Consider the following 17,428-nt stretch of genomic DNA (forward strand, 5'->3'; position numbering starts at 1 on the left):
GCCCCCCGGGCCCCAGAACCCGGGGTAGCGCAGACCCCCCCGCCGCTGGCAGGTCGCAGCAGCTGCATCGTCCGGCGCCGGGCGCCCCGCAGCTGGACCCCGTGCTTCCAGCCGCAGGAGCTCGCTGCTGCGCCCCTGCACCAGCAGTACGGTGCGGCGGCATGTAATGCGCCATTGTGTGGATCACACGTTAGAGCCCACTGCACCTTGACCCGCACGTGTAGGAGGCCCAGGCGTCTCAAACTGGTGATCGGTTTGTTTCCGTGTCGCTTGCCAGGCCTCGCTTCTCCTCTACCGAGACCTTTAGAAATAGACATAATCGCCAAGTATAATGTCCTCTGTCCCAGCAGGTCTCAGGCAATCGGGACTCTTAGTAGACATGCTATCTTTTATTAGATCAAGATCTTTGCGAAAAAAATTTTAAAAAAATTAATTTTGACATCAAATGACTTATAGTGATACCACCAGGTATCAGGAATACCATTTTTTTTTCAGAGATTTTTCCAGACTTTTTTGGTTATCACTGAGGTCTTTTAAGTCTTCATGAATAGTATATAAACTATTAATTTATTTTCTCCTGTATTCTTCGTCACTTTGATTCAGCTTAAAACACAGAAAGCTAGAAATTTCCCCACATTTTCTTATTTAACATCCTCACCTTATATTGGAGGAGGGGGATTGGTCTCTCCTAATCTCTTACTGAGAAGGTTAGCCCCCTTCCCCCTGCTGACAGATGAAAGCTGCCCTAGTCCCGTGGCTCCCTTCTCACAGGTATTTGGCCACGTTTCATACCACCAAAGCTTTCAGTTGGACGCAGCTCGAGACTGTACAGCCCAGCATTCACTTCCAGTATGTTCCATCTTCTCTCGGTCACGGGACCAGAAGGATTTACAGACATATCGTTGGATAGTCTCTCTTCTAAAATCGTAAATCTTTTAAGCTATCTCGTTTCACATGATGTTGAGTCACCGCTGGAACCGGTGGTTCCAATGTGTATTGTCACTGGTGGAGGCTTGCCAGATGACTTCGTAATCCTGTCCAAACTTGTAGTTATGTCTCGTATTTTTATTCAGGGGAGACAGCATGACATCCTGTTGTCCTTGCGTTTGTTCCTGAATTCCCGATCTACTCCTCTTAAAACGGAGCTGTCATTGATGATTGTTTGTGTTCTTGGACTGGTGGAAGAACCTCTCACGAAGGACAAGTCAAGGAAGGTCACAGCAGTAGTTCCATCATAGTCTATAACTCAGGGGTGGGCAAAATACAGCTTATGCCAAAGGATTTTATCCAGCCCCCGGCAGGTCCCTAAGGCCCACCCAAACCCAGGCGGGGGAGGGGCACAGCACAGCTACTGGACTGGGCTTTCTGCCAGTCTGCCTCACCCACCACTAGTAGTGCCGGAGGAAGCAGGCAGGTGGACTGGCCTGGGACCCCTGCAGGCAGGACGTGCTCAGCCAGGCAGATGGGATGGGGTCGGGTCATGGGCAGGTAGGGCACAGCAGCTGGGGGTGGGATGGGTGGCCAGGACAGGATCATGAGGTAGTGACAGTGCAGGGCCAGGGCCCATCACAGGGACATGAGGGGAATGGATTGCAGCTCTGCCCTGCCCCTGCACAGTCACCACCCCGCAATCCTGGCCCTGGCCACCCATCCTGCTCCTGGACACCGCTCCCCACCCTGCTGAGCATGCTCTACCAAGTAGTGTCATCACTGCCCCTCCAACCTAAATAATTCCCCAACCCTGCCATATATATGGATAATCGCACCTAAAACAAAAAATCAACTCTTCCTTTCTAAACATTCTCCATAAATCCTACTTCTTGGGCAACACATTTATATCCCAAGATTCCCACCTAGCTGTTCCTCCTCACTAACAAGGGGTGAGTACATACAGACTTCAAGCACTGTTTGCATTCAAAACTCATATGGCCCTTACAAAGAAACATGAAGCAAATGTACCAGTTGCCATGTCCGTCTGCCTCCAGACGTCAGATCCTTAGTTTCACCCTCAAAATTTGCATTTGGAGTTCACTTACTCCAGGTTGGGTGCTTATGTTTTGGGGGTGGGAGGTGCCACAGGATAACACTTTCTGCAAAGAAAAATGGATTTGGGCTCTAACCCCATGTTCTAAGAAGTTTTGCAATATAAACATAGGGTGGAGGTATGACCTGTCAGCATATCACTCAGGAATAATGCTTGTTTGGGGTGTGATACATTCCAGCTTCTTCAGACAGTGATGGCCGTAGGAATATGTCATTTGAGGTGATACATGGAGCATATTGTCACAGGAAGTCAAAGCTGGATAATTGATGAGTAATTGCTAACAAATTTTCCTAAAAATCAGTCACATTTTGCTTAAATGTCAAGTCATTTTGATGAATATGGAGCAAACCTCTGCCTTATTGGTTCATTAGCATATAGTTCATTCTGAAGGATATTTCTCAATTGTTTTCAGCATGAATCATTAAGAGTGATTAGCCTTCCCATCCCATTTTCTGTTGTTATTATTTACATTTTAAAATACACTGGCCAAGGAAGTGTTTCAGCACGTGTTCCAAGTGGTGTATTTCCTTTGGTTGTCAGAATGACAATTAGGTTCTCGACAGATGTTTTTGTCATTATACTGCTCTTAGCTATGTGCATTAATAGATGACAGATATTTAAATGCACTGCTACTATGCTTGTCAAGGATTTGACTAAGAGTGATTTGTTATGTGATTTGTTCTACTTGCATAACATCATGACAGAATTTTCCTGTGTTTATCCTAGTCATAAAGGTACACAATTTTATGTTTATTTGTTCTTAATGTAGTGTAGGTTATAAGAAGAAATCTATTTTCATTTTTGCAGTTTCCTCATATTTGGGTGTAGCAAGTCTCCAGGGGCCAGGAACCGTAGACATTCATCCAGTTTCTTAAAAAATGCTTTAACATTTGAATTACAAACTGTTAGGGCTATAAAGATTTTCTTGGCCGATACTGATAGCTGATGATTAACCAGCCATATCAGCCAATGCTAATCCAATAACTGATATTTAGAAACAGTGCAAGGCATTTTAAATTACTGACATAAATAAACCTTTTTTGGTTTGTTTTACATTGAATACACAAATGTGCCTCTTGCCTGCTCCAGCCCTCAACAAGGAAGGGGGTGACCACCTTAGTCCTGTGCACATCTCCCCCTCGCCCACAGCTCCTACCCACAGCCCCACTCAGCCCATGCTGCCATCCTGGGTGGGGTGGACCCTCTTGCAGACAGTGGAGCCAGGTGTGTTTGGAGCCCAGGAGCACGCTGCTGCTTCCATGCTGGTGGGCCCTGTGCAGCTGAGCTCCTGTGGCCACTGGGGAGAAGCTGCTTTTGCAAAGGCGCCCGGTGCCCAGTGGAGCAGAATGTCCACGCAGCATCTTACCCTGCCTGGGTGCGGCCCATCTCCGTGGCAGCCCCGTTGCTCAGGCCCCTGCTGCACATGCAGCATTGCCACACAGTGGCAGGAGGAGCCGGTAATGGTCCTTTGTTGTTGAGTACGGCACCCTGTGGTCACTCCCCAGAGCCCCCTCTTCCTCCTGCTGCTTGCTGGGACCCATAGTCTGCCATGGGCCTGGGCCAGCAGCAGGGTGCAGGGACTGGGCTACACTTGCCAGGGTGCTCCAGGCACGTGGCCATAATTATCAGCTGCCATAAAAAAAGACAGTAGCATCATTCCTCCTTTTATTGGTGCCAGTCTTATAGCCAACTGATATATCAGCACACCCCTACAAACTGTGCACTGAGCATTTGAAGAATGTTTCCACTAGGTTATGTGAATGTGCCTGAGGACACTACACCTTTACTTCCTAGTCTGAGGGTTTTCCGAGCCAAAACGACATGGGCATCCCAAAACCTTTCTAGTTTCAAGTTGTTGGACTTGAACCTGCCCACGGTATGAAGACTAGAAAGAGTTAAGGAAAGAGATTTTAAAAACAGTAAATAGACAAGTCTCTCACAGGTGTTCAAAAGAGATGGAGGATATTCCAGTCTTCTGTAGAACGGTTTTCTGTACATGTGTTTGGGCAGGTTAAATTGCATTCTATCAGAGACCAGTTATAGTACAATTCTGGTATTTCTTTCTTCCTTGGTATGAATCTACAGACCTATCTGTCTCCTCATAGGCTTTTAACTTCCAGTGTGTACATAATTCCCACTTATATGAAATATGGGTGTCTATTTAACATTGCCTTAATGTAGAAATCTTTCATAGTAATATAATTAGTGGTAGGAATACTGTGGAATCAGCTAGGAAGCAGAGAACTACCAAACGCACAGTGTAGTTTTGTACATAGCAACATGAGGCTAACTTTTCCTGGAAACATAAGCAAGGCACAAACAGAACAGCAAGTTTAGATCAATACAGGTCCATTGGCTTGACAGTGTAGAGAGGGGGTGAGAATCTCCTGTAAAACTGTGTTCTGTATCCCTTCCTGAGAGAACGTAGAACTAGAGCATCCGGAGAAATGGTGTGTCTGCACTGCAGAGAGAATAGGAGAAGATTTCCTGTCTCCTGGTTAGAGTTCCCTGCTTTTTAGGGCTGAAATCAGAAAGGGGATGTGAAAATCCCGCTCTGTCTCTGGCATCAACTATCACTTTTGTCACTTTGAGACTGTGACCTGACACAGAGGAAGTAGATAAGCTGTGTAAGCAGAGAAAGCCGTATGATGCGGGATCTAATCCACCTCTCACATACACATTTAGAACGATAAGAAAAAGTGGTGAATTCCTTAAATGACCTGTTCTCTTCCCTGCTTTGGCAATGTGACCAGATAAACTTTAACATTAGTGGCACACATGGCACTACTTGCAAGAACTACATATTGCCCATAGGATCCTGCTCAGTGGGGTCCTCTAGGCTCCAAGATAGTAGGCTGCCTTTAACAGTATATAGGGGCTAGATGTCATTTAGCCAAGTAATCATAAAAATGGTCTTTAACTATTTTGTTGTTTCCCATTAGATCCTTCAGTCTGGTTCTGTTTAGCTTTCAAGACACTTCAATGTGCTTGTTAATTGTTTTCCACTTTATTCCACTGATTATAAAAGATTGCTCTTGTAGAAAGCGTTTTGGAGAAAAGCATTCATCATAGGTTTCACTGTCAGTGATCAATATAACATTCTTGCGTCATAGTCCTGGAATAAGTGCTAAGAACAACTAACAACCCTAAAGAATGAGTTCAGTCCTTTACAAACCCCAAAACAAAGTAATCGTAATTTTGAAATATATTCATTAAGACAAACTGCACAAAAAATCCAAACATGGGTAATTTAGAATTAAGGCATTTTGTCATGGAATAAAATGTTTTCTCATTGAAGTGGGATATGAATGAAGAACATGGTAGTTGGCACAGCTAGCATGCAACACACATTAGGGGTTAAGAATTATGAATCGATTAGGGTTGGGGGGACAGCAGGACCAAAACAGTGATAAGACCAGTATCATTGAAATAACAGATGTCTCAAAGAAATACTATAGGTATAGAGTCTACTGTAATAACTAAGGTGACATTGCGAAGGATTTGGACAGCAAGGCCAAGCAAGTAGCCTGTTGCCTTTGAAGTTTTAAGATATTCACTATTCTGTCTACACCATCTCTTGACTGTTTTTTCCCCCCCTTTCTTAGGTTGTTGCTGACAATCAGAAATTCCCTCTTAAAGCTGTGTAAATGAGAATGTCCCTGGCTCAGAGAGTGCTGCTGACATGGCTTTTCACGTTACTCTTCTTGATCATGTTAGTGTTAAAACTGGATGAGAAAGCACCGTGGAACTGGTTTCTTATATTTATTCCAGTCTGGATTTTTGATACTATTCTTCTAGTTATGTTAATTGTAAAAATGGCTGGACGTTGCAAGTCTGGCTACGACCCACGCAATGGCTCCCAGAACATTAAGAAAAAAGCCTGGTATGTCATTGCAATGCTGCTTAAATTAGCCTTCTGCCTTGCCCTCTGTGCTAAACTGCAACAATTCACCACCATGAAACTAGCTTACGTATTTATTCCCTTATGGGCCTTACTTATCGGGGGCATGATTGAGCTTGGATATAACATCTTCTACGTACGAAGAGACTAAGTTGTTACAACTGTTTTTTTCAAGCCTGTCAGTGAATGTCACCAAGATTACTGGACCATCGTAGTTTGCTTCAACCTCAAGTTCCATACAAAAAACTGCAGCTAAGATAATGGTCATAAGTTGTAGAGTTTATCTGGACCAGTCGGGGGACATAAAGTGGATTTGCTCCATTTTTTCTATCACAGCCATGTTCATGTAAATAAAGTTACACTTGACTTCACGTTTGTTTCTAAATATGATTTACTGGATTTGAAATAGAAATGCATGAGTTCTATGAAAAGGGATCTAAAACAGTCATCTACTCTAAATGGTGCAGCATGTTGCTTAAGCCCTGGAAGGAAGGGCTGTCTCCCCACCCTATATCCTCTAGTCAGTCCCAGGAAGCTACTCACAAAGTTTAACATTAATTTCTTAGGTGTACAGAATTTGCTTTGAGATTCTCCAACAACTGAAGACAAATAAGAGCAAAGGTGCAGTAAAGTGACTTACACTCCCCACCCCCTTTCCTAAGGATGGTTTTCCTGGACTCTTCAGTATTGCCTTGCCCTTACACAAGCACAAGCAGCCTGACCCCTAAATGTAGCTGAAGCAATTTGTTTGGGTGAACTACCCACTGTTTTGCTGGAGTGAGGGAAAGGCTGAATGGATGATCATTAGAAAGGTACAGACGTTCTAACGAGGATTACCACACTAGCAGATGCAACTAAGACTTTTCTGTCTGCACCCTACATATCTTCTTTGATAGCCTGGGCACAAAGGAAAGAAAAAATGATTAAGAAAATCTTCCCAGCCCTCACTCAGGGTAACCAAAGTTTCTATTATGTATTTTAGAGCTCCCTATCAACAGTGTGTGTGTGTGGGGGGGGGGGGGGGGGAAATCAGATGAGTCGTAATTTGTACCTGACAATCCTGAGTTAGCATATCTACCCAAATCCAAGACTACACTGAAATCAAGACTACCTGCCCAATAATTAGATTTTTAGACATGGAAGATTGAGTGTTATAATTGTCCGTGTAAAAACTTAAATTTTGCAGTTGCCTTAAATTAACCACTCCCCCTCACCCGAAACACTGACGAGGGAGAAGGGGCTGGAGCCCTGTTCCTTGCCCTACCCCCCCCAGCCTGACCCCCCAATGCCTGTCCCTGCTGCCACCCTGTGTCTGTTCCCCTGCCACATGCACCTCCCCACAATGCCTGTGCTCTCCTCCCTCCTGCTGCCTATCTTCTGGGCAGCAGCTGTGGCTCCAGGGCAATCAGTAGTGGCCCCAGCCCAGGCTGGCCATGAAGGGTCAGTGGCAGCCATTTCAGGCCTGGCCAAGTCAGAGCTGACACCAGAGCCTGGGGGGTGAGGGGGGAAGGCAGAAGCAGCAGCAGGGGGAAGTACAGACCCTGCTATGATCCCCCTCCCCCTATTTCACTAACTAGCTTATTCTTTTATGTTTAAATACATGCCTAGATGCAGAACAGGCATTCATTTCTAAGCAAAAGAAACAAACCAAAAGTGGTGCAGGCTGCTTGGACACGTTTGGACACTTATCTTGCTGGGATCCTTTGACCCTAGCTGACTTTCTGCCCTGGGGCAAGGAGCTGGACTCGATCTTCAAGGTCCCTTCCAGCCCTAATGTCTATGAAATCTATGAAACGCCAGCTAGTCAGATAAAACACCATCACATTAATAAGTTTGCAATCTGCACCACTTCCTTGTGTGTTTGAAAGACTGAAATCCAGCTAGCTAACCCTCAGCCCCCACCCCCAACCTAGGTTTTATTTAAGGCTTCTGTCAACCCTCAGGTCTAAAATACTCAATGCTATTCCCAACTCATATTATAGGCATCTTCAGCTGTTATTAGCTAGGGAGCAGGCAGGGAGAAAAGTATGTCCTTTTTAGCCATTGATGAGTACCATCCCCCTCATGATAGTCTTACCTGCCAAGAGAAGAACTATGGTACCCAATGCACGTGTTGAATTTGTACACAATTCAGCTCATTCCAAGGCCAGATTAAAATCTCACTAAACTGTCAACTGTGGACCTTTACTGGGTCTACTGTCACATACACGTGAACTCAGAACATGTGCTGAGACAGGCAAGCCAGAATTCATGTAGAATCTAGGGTGGGATTTTTATAAATGTTTTAAAAACAAGATTGACTTTTAATTCTACTCAAAAGGATGGATGTGAATGAGGAGCAAGTTACTCAGGAAATGGGGGTGCTACCCACCTGCAGAATGAATTCTTTTAAGCTACCCAACCAGATCTAGCTACACTTGCAGACAGACAATGAAGGTAACCTGAAAATAGTTGAGCACTTGGGCAGTCCCAGCAGCAACTTTATTTAAACCCATCAGCAACTTTATTTACTAACTTTATCAGAGAGATGGGAAAGGTTGGTTTTGAAATTGCTCCGTCTGGCAGAGAGAATGCAATAAATCAGTCTGTGGAAGTCAGAGCTTACAAGAATTGTGCTTAGTTGCCTAATGGCCAGCTAGTCCCAGAAAAGTTTCCGTGGCCACATTTAAATAGCCATCAGTATGAAGATTTAAATTGTGACTGAAAGTATTCTGTCATATATAATGCATATTTGTAATCAAGCTGGTAACACAAGCTTGAGCACTGCCATGCATTGAAAGAAATTATTTCTGTTAAAATCATTGTAAAATGGTCAGGTTCACAAGCTTTGCATATATGTCCAGCTTCTGTTACAATTGTAGAACTGTAATAACTTAAAACTCAATTATTTCTGTTCTTCTCACTCTATAGTATTGTGGGGGGAGGGGGGCATGCAGGTTTTTAAAAGGCACCCTTTTTCCTCAATAGAAAATAGTTTTCTTGCAACTTGACTTTATATTTAAAACAAGAATTTTCAACTCCAGGTGCTGCCCAAACCTTTGATAACACCGTGGGAGTAAGTTAAACATCATCATTTCTTTCAGCTCTTAAAAAAATACCCAAGTTTGATTCTTTTTAACTTTTGCAAAAATAACAAAAAAATACTATTTCTTAGAAAAGACCAACCCTTAATACTTTTATATTTTTTTAACACGTAAAACATTTACCTCTAATTAAGCTTTTTTCTCCTTTCACGTAAGTTAAGTTGTTCTGCATGTCTTACTCAGTTTTTCCTAAAAAAAAAAAGTGGGAATAAAAAACAAAAAAGATCTTTTTTTTTTTTTAAAGTTAAAATGTGCATACGAAAATAGTCTGCTAGCGCAGAACAGCAAAGGAGGAATCATCTTATCCCATAATGGCTATCCCACGTTCTCTTGAGGAAAATCACTGCAATCCTTTATTACCCCCCTTGTGTTGTAAGACATTTTAAGAACCAAGTTCATCTTGCATTTGATTACAGTAGGGCTGTCCAGGCTGGAGCTTCTAATTTTGTGGAGAACAATGACCACATAATAGAAACCTGAGCTATGGTTTTCCTAGAGTCAGGCAATCAAAGCTGCCATCATCATGTGACCATTAAAAAAAAAAAAGAGAGAGAGCACTTGAGGATATATTCCAGCCCCCTTCCCCCAATGGCAGATGGAAGAGAGCTGGTAAAGCTTCAGCTTCATTATTGTCCAGGTCAGAATGAGATAGCCTTCAATAAAAAAGTGTGTGTAGAGCGGATGGACAGTGCAACAGCCTTTCATAGGACTAAGAAAAGATTTCAAAACTAAGCAGGAAACAAGTGCTACAGCACAACTGAAATTAAAATACACAGTGCATTTTATAAACCAAACGGCAAGATGTGTACGCATTTTAGTCTAACAAATGCATTTCTCAGGTGACAGAAGAACTCAGCTGCATGTTGTGGTGACAGACACAAAGCTTGTGTTATTGCTTACTTAGAAAATGACTATCTTGATCCATCCCATGTTAGTGTCCAATGCCCAGTTCTAATCACTTAATGTATGCTGTGCTCATTACTCCCCACATGATACCAAGACAGCTTTCACAGCTAGTCACTCTGTCTTAATGCACCTGAGAAAAGTAGCAATTGCCTTCAAATGCAAGTGCCTGCACAACTCCAAACACTGACGTGTTCATCCAGGTGGACTGCATTCCAAATAATAAAATACTGCAACCATTTCCTTCAAACATCCCTAAAACAGTAACACAAATACATTCATTTGCATTTACACTGATTTACAGAAAGATCTGTGTGCATTTCTACTTCAGGCTATGTAGATTTAGGATACTTGCAATTAAAATGTCATGTAATATTATACAAGATGGCTTAATTATTCTGATTTCTGTACCAGCATTTGGTTTTAATAAATCAGCCGATTTAAGTGAAGGGGAAATTAATTGGGTACAGAGTTGTATACAAGAACTTTGGATTCTGCAGTTTCCATGGAACCTCTACCAAAACAACTAGCAAAAGTTGTTTTTATCACCAGTATAGCTCAGAGCCTGCAAACTATCAGAGCTAAGGGGCCCGGGGTAAAAGCAAGGTGATGTACTGAGGGTAGAGCCTACTGGCACATGACAGGGCTGCACTAAGCTGACTACACCACTTCCTGTGTGGGAGGTAGCATGTGCCAAGTAGTCTTCTGAAGCAGTTTTGTAGCCATCTTAGGGCGCACGCGCCAATCTTGGTTGAGGCTGCCTCTATAGTGAGTGCGCAATAGAGAGCGCCCTGTCCAAGTTTGCAGATGATACCAAATTATGGGGCAAAGTTAACACACCAGAGGGTAGGAAATGGATCCAGGCAGATCTGGACGGGTTGGAAAAATGGACAGAACAAAATAAGATGCAGTTCAACAAAGACAAATGCAAAGTGCTGCACCTGGGCAACAAGAACCACCAACACAGTTATAGGCTGGGGGATGACCTTCTCAGCAGCAGAGCAGCTGAAAGGGATCTTGGAGTCATAGCCGACTCCAAGATGAACATGAGTCGTCAACATGACAAAGTGATCAACAAGGCTAACCGCACTTTATCATGCATTAGCAGATGCATGATGAACACGTGGCATTGGTCAAGCCGCAGCTGGAGTACAGTGTCCAGGTTTGGGCACTGCACTTCAAGAGGGGTGCGGAGAATCTTGAGAGGGTTCAGGGGAGGCCGCTCATATGGTCAGAGGCCTGCAGGCAAGGCCCTACAAGGAGAGACTGAGGGACCTAGATCTCTTCAGCCTTCGTAAGAGAAGACTGAGAGGTGATCTTGTGGCTGCCTATTAATTCATCAGGGAGGGCAGCAAAGAATAGGAGATGCTCTATTTACTAGAGCACCATCTAGGAACAATGGCCACAAATTGACAGAGACCAGATTTAGGTTGGACATTAGAAAGAACTTCACAGTAAGGGGTGCCAGAATCTGGAATGGGCTCCCAAGGGAGGCGGTGCTCTCCTCTACCCTGGGGGTCTTGAGGAGGATGGACAAGCAACTAGCTGGGGTCATCTGACCCCAGCAGTCTTTCCTGCCCAGCGCAGGGGGTCAGACTCGATGACTTACTGAGGTCCCTTCCGACCCTAACATCTATGAATATAACATGTCCAGTGGGCTGGGTACAATACACAAACCTGACATTAGCACTGGCCATGGATTAGTGTTGTGGGCCACAGGCCAGGCTTCATGCAGCCATGAATAAGTGCCACGTTTTTGACAATGACAACTACACTATAAATACTTGTTTCTGATAAAGGCAACCACCATTTCTGAATCACCAGATGCTGAGTGAACAAAAAGCAGGAATTTGGTGTCTCCATGTAAACAACATGCATGTCAGGACATCAAAGTAAGGTTGTTTCCAAAACTTCCCTTCCTTTCCTGTACAGCATGTTATATATCCAGTGGAACCTGCACACCATGTCAGCTTTATTTGCTCTGTCATGGTGTATTTCCCCCATTTTTTACTAAAATAAAAATATTAATCAAATACCTGTATTTACTTACAGTAATCCACACTGACACTAGAATTGTTTCCAACAAACAGCATTTTAGCAGTTGAGTTCATGAAAGACAGGGGCCAAATTTACCATTTCAACTTCTAGCAAAAATTAGTAGAACTGGACATAAGCATATATCTACATGAGGCAAAGGCATAGATCTGTCTGCACTCAAGGCTGTTGTAAATAGTTTGACCTTGTATAAACTAGTAAGAGCATGACAATTCAGAAACATCATAAAGTTTGTGGATGTTCTACCATTTAATACGAATCAAGCAATACCACTCTTTTACAACAGGCTGTCACACATTATATGCCAAATTTATTTATGATTACAAGCCTGTATTTTCTAATCTCATCCTAATTTTGGATGGATTTAACATCCTCTGTCATGTAAATATTAGGGAATGGTCTTTTATTAACTTTTAATATATCTTACTTTTTGTAAGAATCATTCACTCATCTGAAAATGTTTTGCACTGATGAACCTTGTGACACACTGTGCTTTTATTTTACATATTATCAGCCTTTATTTGGAAAACCAATCATCTGAATAACTTATCCTTGGGCCTAAGTACCTTCATTGTTGATCAATTGATTTGTCTCCAACAATTGCTTTCAGAGCTGTTCACTTCTATGAACACCTTCTGAAATGACATTTTACTTGTAGAACTGAACAGAATTAGTATCCTGCATGGAAAATTATTAAAAACCCAAGTAAATGATGAAGAGGCCTTATTAAACCAGGAATGAAATCACCCAGCAAAAGCTGATAGTTCAGGCAGTGACTCTTACGTGTTTCCATTGCATGTAATTGAAGATGCCAATAAAGAAAGAGGTACACAGTATTAATGACTCTGAGAAATTGGAAATCAAGGTGATGACAGCCGCATCAGAAACAATATCCTGGTCTAGAAGAAACACATTTCTAAAACTCTGCATGCCAAATAATTAACTGGGACACCACTGATTGCAAAGGCATTGCTGCAACTACTGCCTCTGTTTGAGTACATTATAGGTGGCCTTAATAACAGATTTATCCAATTTTCTGGAGAGCAAGGAGGGGCCAAGAGGAAAATAAAGCAATGTTTGAGTTTCCCGCAAGATGGGAGTGAGCACAAGAAGTAGCATTATACAAAATTGAAAAGCCAAGGAGGGTGCAAAGCAGGGGTGGGGATTGAAGTACCAAGCAGGATTAGTTTCAGTGACTTAAGAAGGCATGAAAGGTTTATTGCTGAAGCAAAAGTCTGAATATGAAGATGTTGGTGGCAGGAGTAAAAGGTTATATTGTGGGATCAGTAAAAATCGAAGTGTGATCTGTGTTAGACAACAAGTGAATGACTTGGGAAATAAACATTTTCAGGAAAGGTACTCCCCTCTATACAACCATGTCCAAATAAACAGGCAGATGGAGGACAAAGAAACACTATCAGGTTTTTTTCCTGTTTGTTCGTTTTTTAAGCAAAACTGAAAAAAAAAAGATGCATCTATAATCAGTAAGTCACTCTACTCAGATCTTTACACGTTAGAATAGGAAAGAAACTAATAGGTAGCAATTTCGGTGTCATTCATATTCCAATTGTGAAGTACCATGTTCAAGGACTGCCAGATGATCACCACAATAGTCTGAAACAAAAGACAGAGAGGAAGGAACCAGTAGACTTGCTTCTCATTTTCATAGGGTTTCATAGTTGTTAGGGGCTGGAAGGGACCTTACAGATAATTGGGTCCAGCCTCCCTGCACTTGGGCAAGTTAAAAACATTCTGACTTGTAGTCTTTTTGCATTCCCTGTAAGAGAGGTATTTCTCTGTTATTTTTCTATAGTCAAAGAAGTGCTTGAAAACTAAGCATTTTCAGGGTTCTTCAAGTCTAACAGGTGATGCCTCGAGTCCAACAAGTTTCAGAATGAAAAAAAAAATATGGAAATACTTTAAAAAAAAAGAGAAAAAAGCCAGACATTACAGGAAAAAACCTAAAGATTTTATGTATCTACTGTGGTCCACAAACAAGTTTAAGTTGTTAAAGTGTCCCTATGCTATGTGCAAGTCATGTTTATAATTATATTTGTTAAGCTGCTCTCAAAAATGAAGCCTATTTTCCTACTCTAGACTTAGATCAAGATTAAGACAGTTTAACATTAAGAAGTTTAACATTGACAAAGACCAAAAATACTTGACCCATAGTAGATGATCCACATATGGATCGCAGGCATAGAAATCATTTAGAAAAATGGTTAGAAAAAAAGGGCAGAAGTAGTTAAAGCTGGTTTAAATCAACCTCGTGTCTCTTGCTAAGCCATCTGGAACACTCCTACTGCCAACTTTGTGCAGAATACCAAGCGTAACTTCCCCATCTGCTCTAAAATTATATTAGACAGTTAGTGCAGAATAGAAGAACAGAATGCGGAAGCACGTGCACAAACCGTGTGTGCATGTTCACAAAACCTAAAGGAACTGTGGGCAGAAGTTTACTCGTAAACATGAAAGCAAAGAGAGGAACTTGGGTTGTATTTGTCAGGTTTCCTATGGTCACATATGCCATTTAAAGTTCAAATCAAATTATGCTGAATTATCAATGGCTAACACTACAAATTGAATCTGTTTTTGGGTTAGGGAAGAGGATAGGGGAAGTGAGGATGCAAGTTTGGTACCTTTGTCTGAGCTAGACCTGACGTAATTTCTATATGGGCACTAAAGGAATCACCAACAGTCATATCTGAGAGATTCATGTGGTTGTTTGTTTACAAACAGAGAATTATGGCAGTCTACTAATGATACCAGCATTTGAATTATTAATACCGTGGCAGATTATTTAATACATTTTTAACTGATTACGGTGCTAGTAAATGGAAGGCTAATGGATTTCACTGCATGCAAGTATAAAACAATACATTTTGGATTTTATCAGAGCAACCTTGTGTGTTTTTGAGTAAGTAAATTATATTAAAATAACAAAGGGCCTTAACAAAATAGAATTAGCAGTCACATAAAAAGTAGTACATTATTCTTTTGCAACAAATGTGACCATTAGAAATTTGGCATGAAATCATACCATTGATAGCTTTAAGGATGCAAAGACTTCTGAAAGTTTTAAGGAAAATAGCAAAAAATGGCTCATAAATATGGAAGGTTTTAGGATGACAGACTTAGGATCTTAAGTCTTTTACATTTAATTGAAAATGAAAGCTGCAGTGGAATTTACTGATATATGCAACTACCTGAAAAAATGCAGAGTTTGGATATGTTTAAAGCTAAAACTGCAACATGCCCACACAAAAAATTAAACGAATAATTTAAAATTACAGAGAGTTGACCATTACCCTATCAGATGACTAGCAGTTGGAATGATCTTTCCTTAGCCATTTTGACAGAACGCACATAAATAGTATTGAGGAACTTAGAAGGGCTGGAGTAAAAAGCTGTGGAAAATTAACACGGACACCCGTTATCTTTCCTGTTAATGAGAATGATTCTGTCTTACACTCAAGATAATGTGGGCAGGGAATTCCCCTTGAGGCTTATTGGCAAGTACCTTTCTCCCCTATTATTGTACAGCATTATCTACTTCTATCAATTTATGAAACACAAGTCCAAACTAATTCTTTAGTGAATTACTTCATGCATCAATTTAAGAGACTCCTAGGTCTCTGTATCTATCCATTTTAAATTATGGAAACCCTTATATAAACTTATCTTTTAAAGAAACCCTGCTCTAATTTACTCAGAAGTCGACGGTTAAGAAGAGTTCCATTTCACATTTTCATTTAAGAGCCAAGTGTTGGCTAGTCCTTCTAGAGTCTACGGGGAGAGAAGTGAGAGGAGGAGTTGCAACTCACCAGCTCCCAGTACACACACTGGGCGCATGTCCTTTAGGTAATGTGCATTAAATCTAGTACCTCCAAGTGCCTATATACAAGCACTGAGGCTGGTTCAACATGCTGGAATTCCAGTGCATCAAGCCTCCTTGGTCCAAACCAGCCTCCTGCATCTCGTGTATCTGCATCCCCGTGCTTAAAAATGGCAGCGGGAGCGCTTGAACTAAAGTTCATTGAATCGACTTTAGTTCTCATGCCCCTGCTGCCATTTTTAAGTTCAGGGATGTTTATAAACAAGATGCGGCAGCGCTCTCAGAGCTGCTCTAGAAAGCCGCTCTACTTAAAGCACCACTCCTTCCCCCGAGCATGTGTAAAAGAGCCTTCCATTGTGAGGTACTAGAAAAATGCACATTAGCCTATTTTAATGTGCATTAGGTAAAGAGCAATTTTGGTGATGCTTTAATGCACATTAAAAGAAGCTAATGCACATTAAAGTGCATCATACCCACAAAGATGCGGACTGCTACTGCTAGTGTGCAAAGGAAGCCCATTTGCTCCACAACACAGAAGGACTGTGGATAAGGCTTTGCCTCTCCTGTTCAACTGCTAGCATCTGAAAACAGGCTTGGGAAAAGCATTTTACCAGCAACCATAAGAAGCCCTGTGCAGGGTATTCAGGCATTCTGATTGATTTTGACTTACATATCCAGAATGCCATACATGCTACCTCTGTCTGCTCCAACCCCTCGCTCCAGAAAGGAGCAAGGGCATAATTGGGTCCTACAACAAGTACAGTGCAGATAGAAACATAATTTAAGAGGCAGCTCAACTGAAGTATCATTTCTTTTTTGCAGACCCAAAAATAAAACCAATTTGTTATTATGAACCTTTATTAAGTGGCTCACATTTCAGTATAAATCACACTAAAAAGATTTGTTTAAAAAAGCTATTTACACTACAGTGCTGACACATTTAAAATGAAAAAATTGGTATAAATAAGCTCTATGGAAAAGCCTGGAATTGTCAAAAAGAATTCTGGCTCATCTTACAAAAAATATATGTTAGATGTCAGCTCTACTCTAAAACCTACAACTCAAATTATTTAAAGACTTCGTTATGTTAAACCTGCAGTGTTTACAGTGCATCTGGCCCTAAGTGCTTTGATACTTCACAGTTATGGACAGGCACTGAGGAATGTTACAAAGCTACATAAACTATTTCTTGTAACAGACGCAAAGGCAAGTCACATGCTTGCCTCACAGATCTTATGAATCTTTACATTATTACATCATTAAGTTTAAAAAGTAATTTAAAACCATATGTACAAATTTAGCACAAAAAGTCATCCTCTCTTTGTCCATGCAGATTTGGATATGTTGAACCATGTTGTCTTGTATCATCCAGACTCAAGCGACTTCCAGGGCACAACTTGTCCTGTAAGTCTTTGTTGCCAGATTCAAATTTAGAGTCCGCTTCAAACTTAAATTCTGTCAATTCAACATGATCCAATTTTGTTTTAACATTCTGACGTTCCATATCATTAGGTGCCACTGTCTTTTCAGGAAGATCAACATTCATGGATTCCTCTTTAATTCGGTGAGATGAAATAAGTTCATGTTTTATCTGTGTGGATTCCTGC

At 41.6% G+C, this 17,428-nt stretch overlaps 2 protein-coding genes across 2 annotated transcripts in view; one reads left to right on the forward strand and one right to left on the reverse strand.

The window, feature by feature from the left end:
* The first annotated feature begins 2,926 nt into the window (after window positions 1-2,926).
* On the forward strand, window positions 2,927-6,316 carry TMEM60 (transmembrane protein 60). The gene has a single exon (XM_006028230.3). It carries the CDS (start codon window positions 5,692-5,694, stop codon window positions 6,094-6,096), a length of 405 nt encoding a protein of 134 aa, XP_006028292.1. The 5' UTR covers window positions 2,927-5,691; the 3' UTR covers window positions 6,097-6,316.
* A 5,155-nt stretch (window positions 6,317-11,471) lies between these two features.
* RSBN1L (round spermatid basic protein 1 like) overlaps window positions 11,472-17,428 on the reverse strand; it is a 56,206-nt gene continuing 50,249 nt past the window's right edge. Inside the window, exon 8 of the mRNA XM_025209599.1 lies at window positions 11,472-17,428. This exon is cut by the window's right edge and continues 356 nt beyond it. Within this exon, the coding sequence (XP_025065384.1) occupies window positions 17,119-17,428 (310 nt within the window). The 3' untranslated portion in view covers window positions 11,472-17,118.

The sequence above is a fragment of the Alligator sinensis genome, unplaced genomic scaffold (assembly GCF_000455745.1).
Source record: "Alligator sinensis unplaced genomic scaffold, ASM45574v1 scaffold670_1, whole genome shotgun sequence".
Classification (NCBI taxonomy): Eukaryota; Metazoa; Chordata; order Crocodylia; family Alligatoridae; genus Alligator; species Alligator sinensis.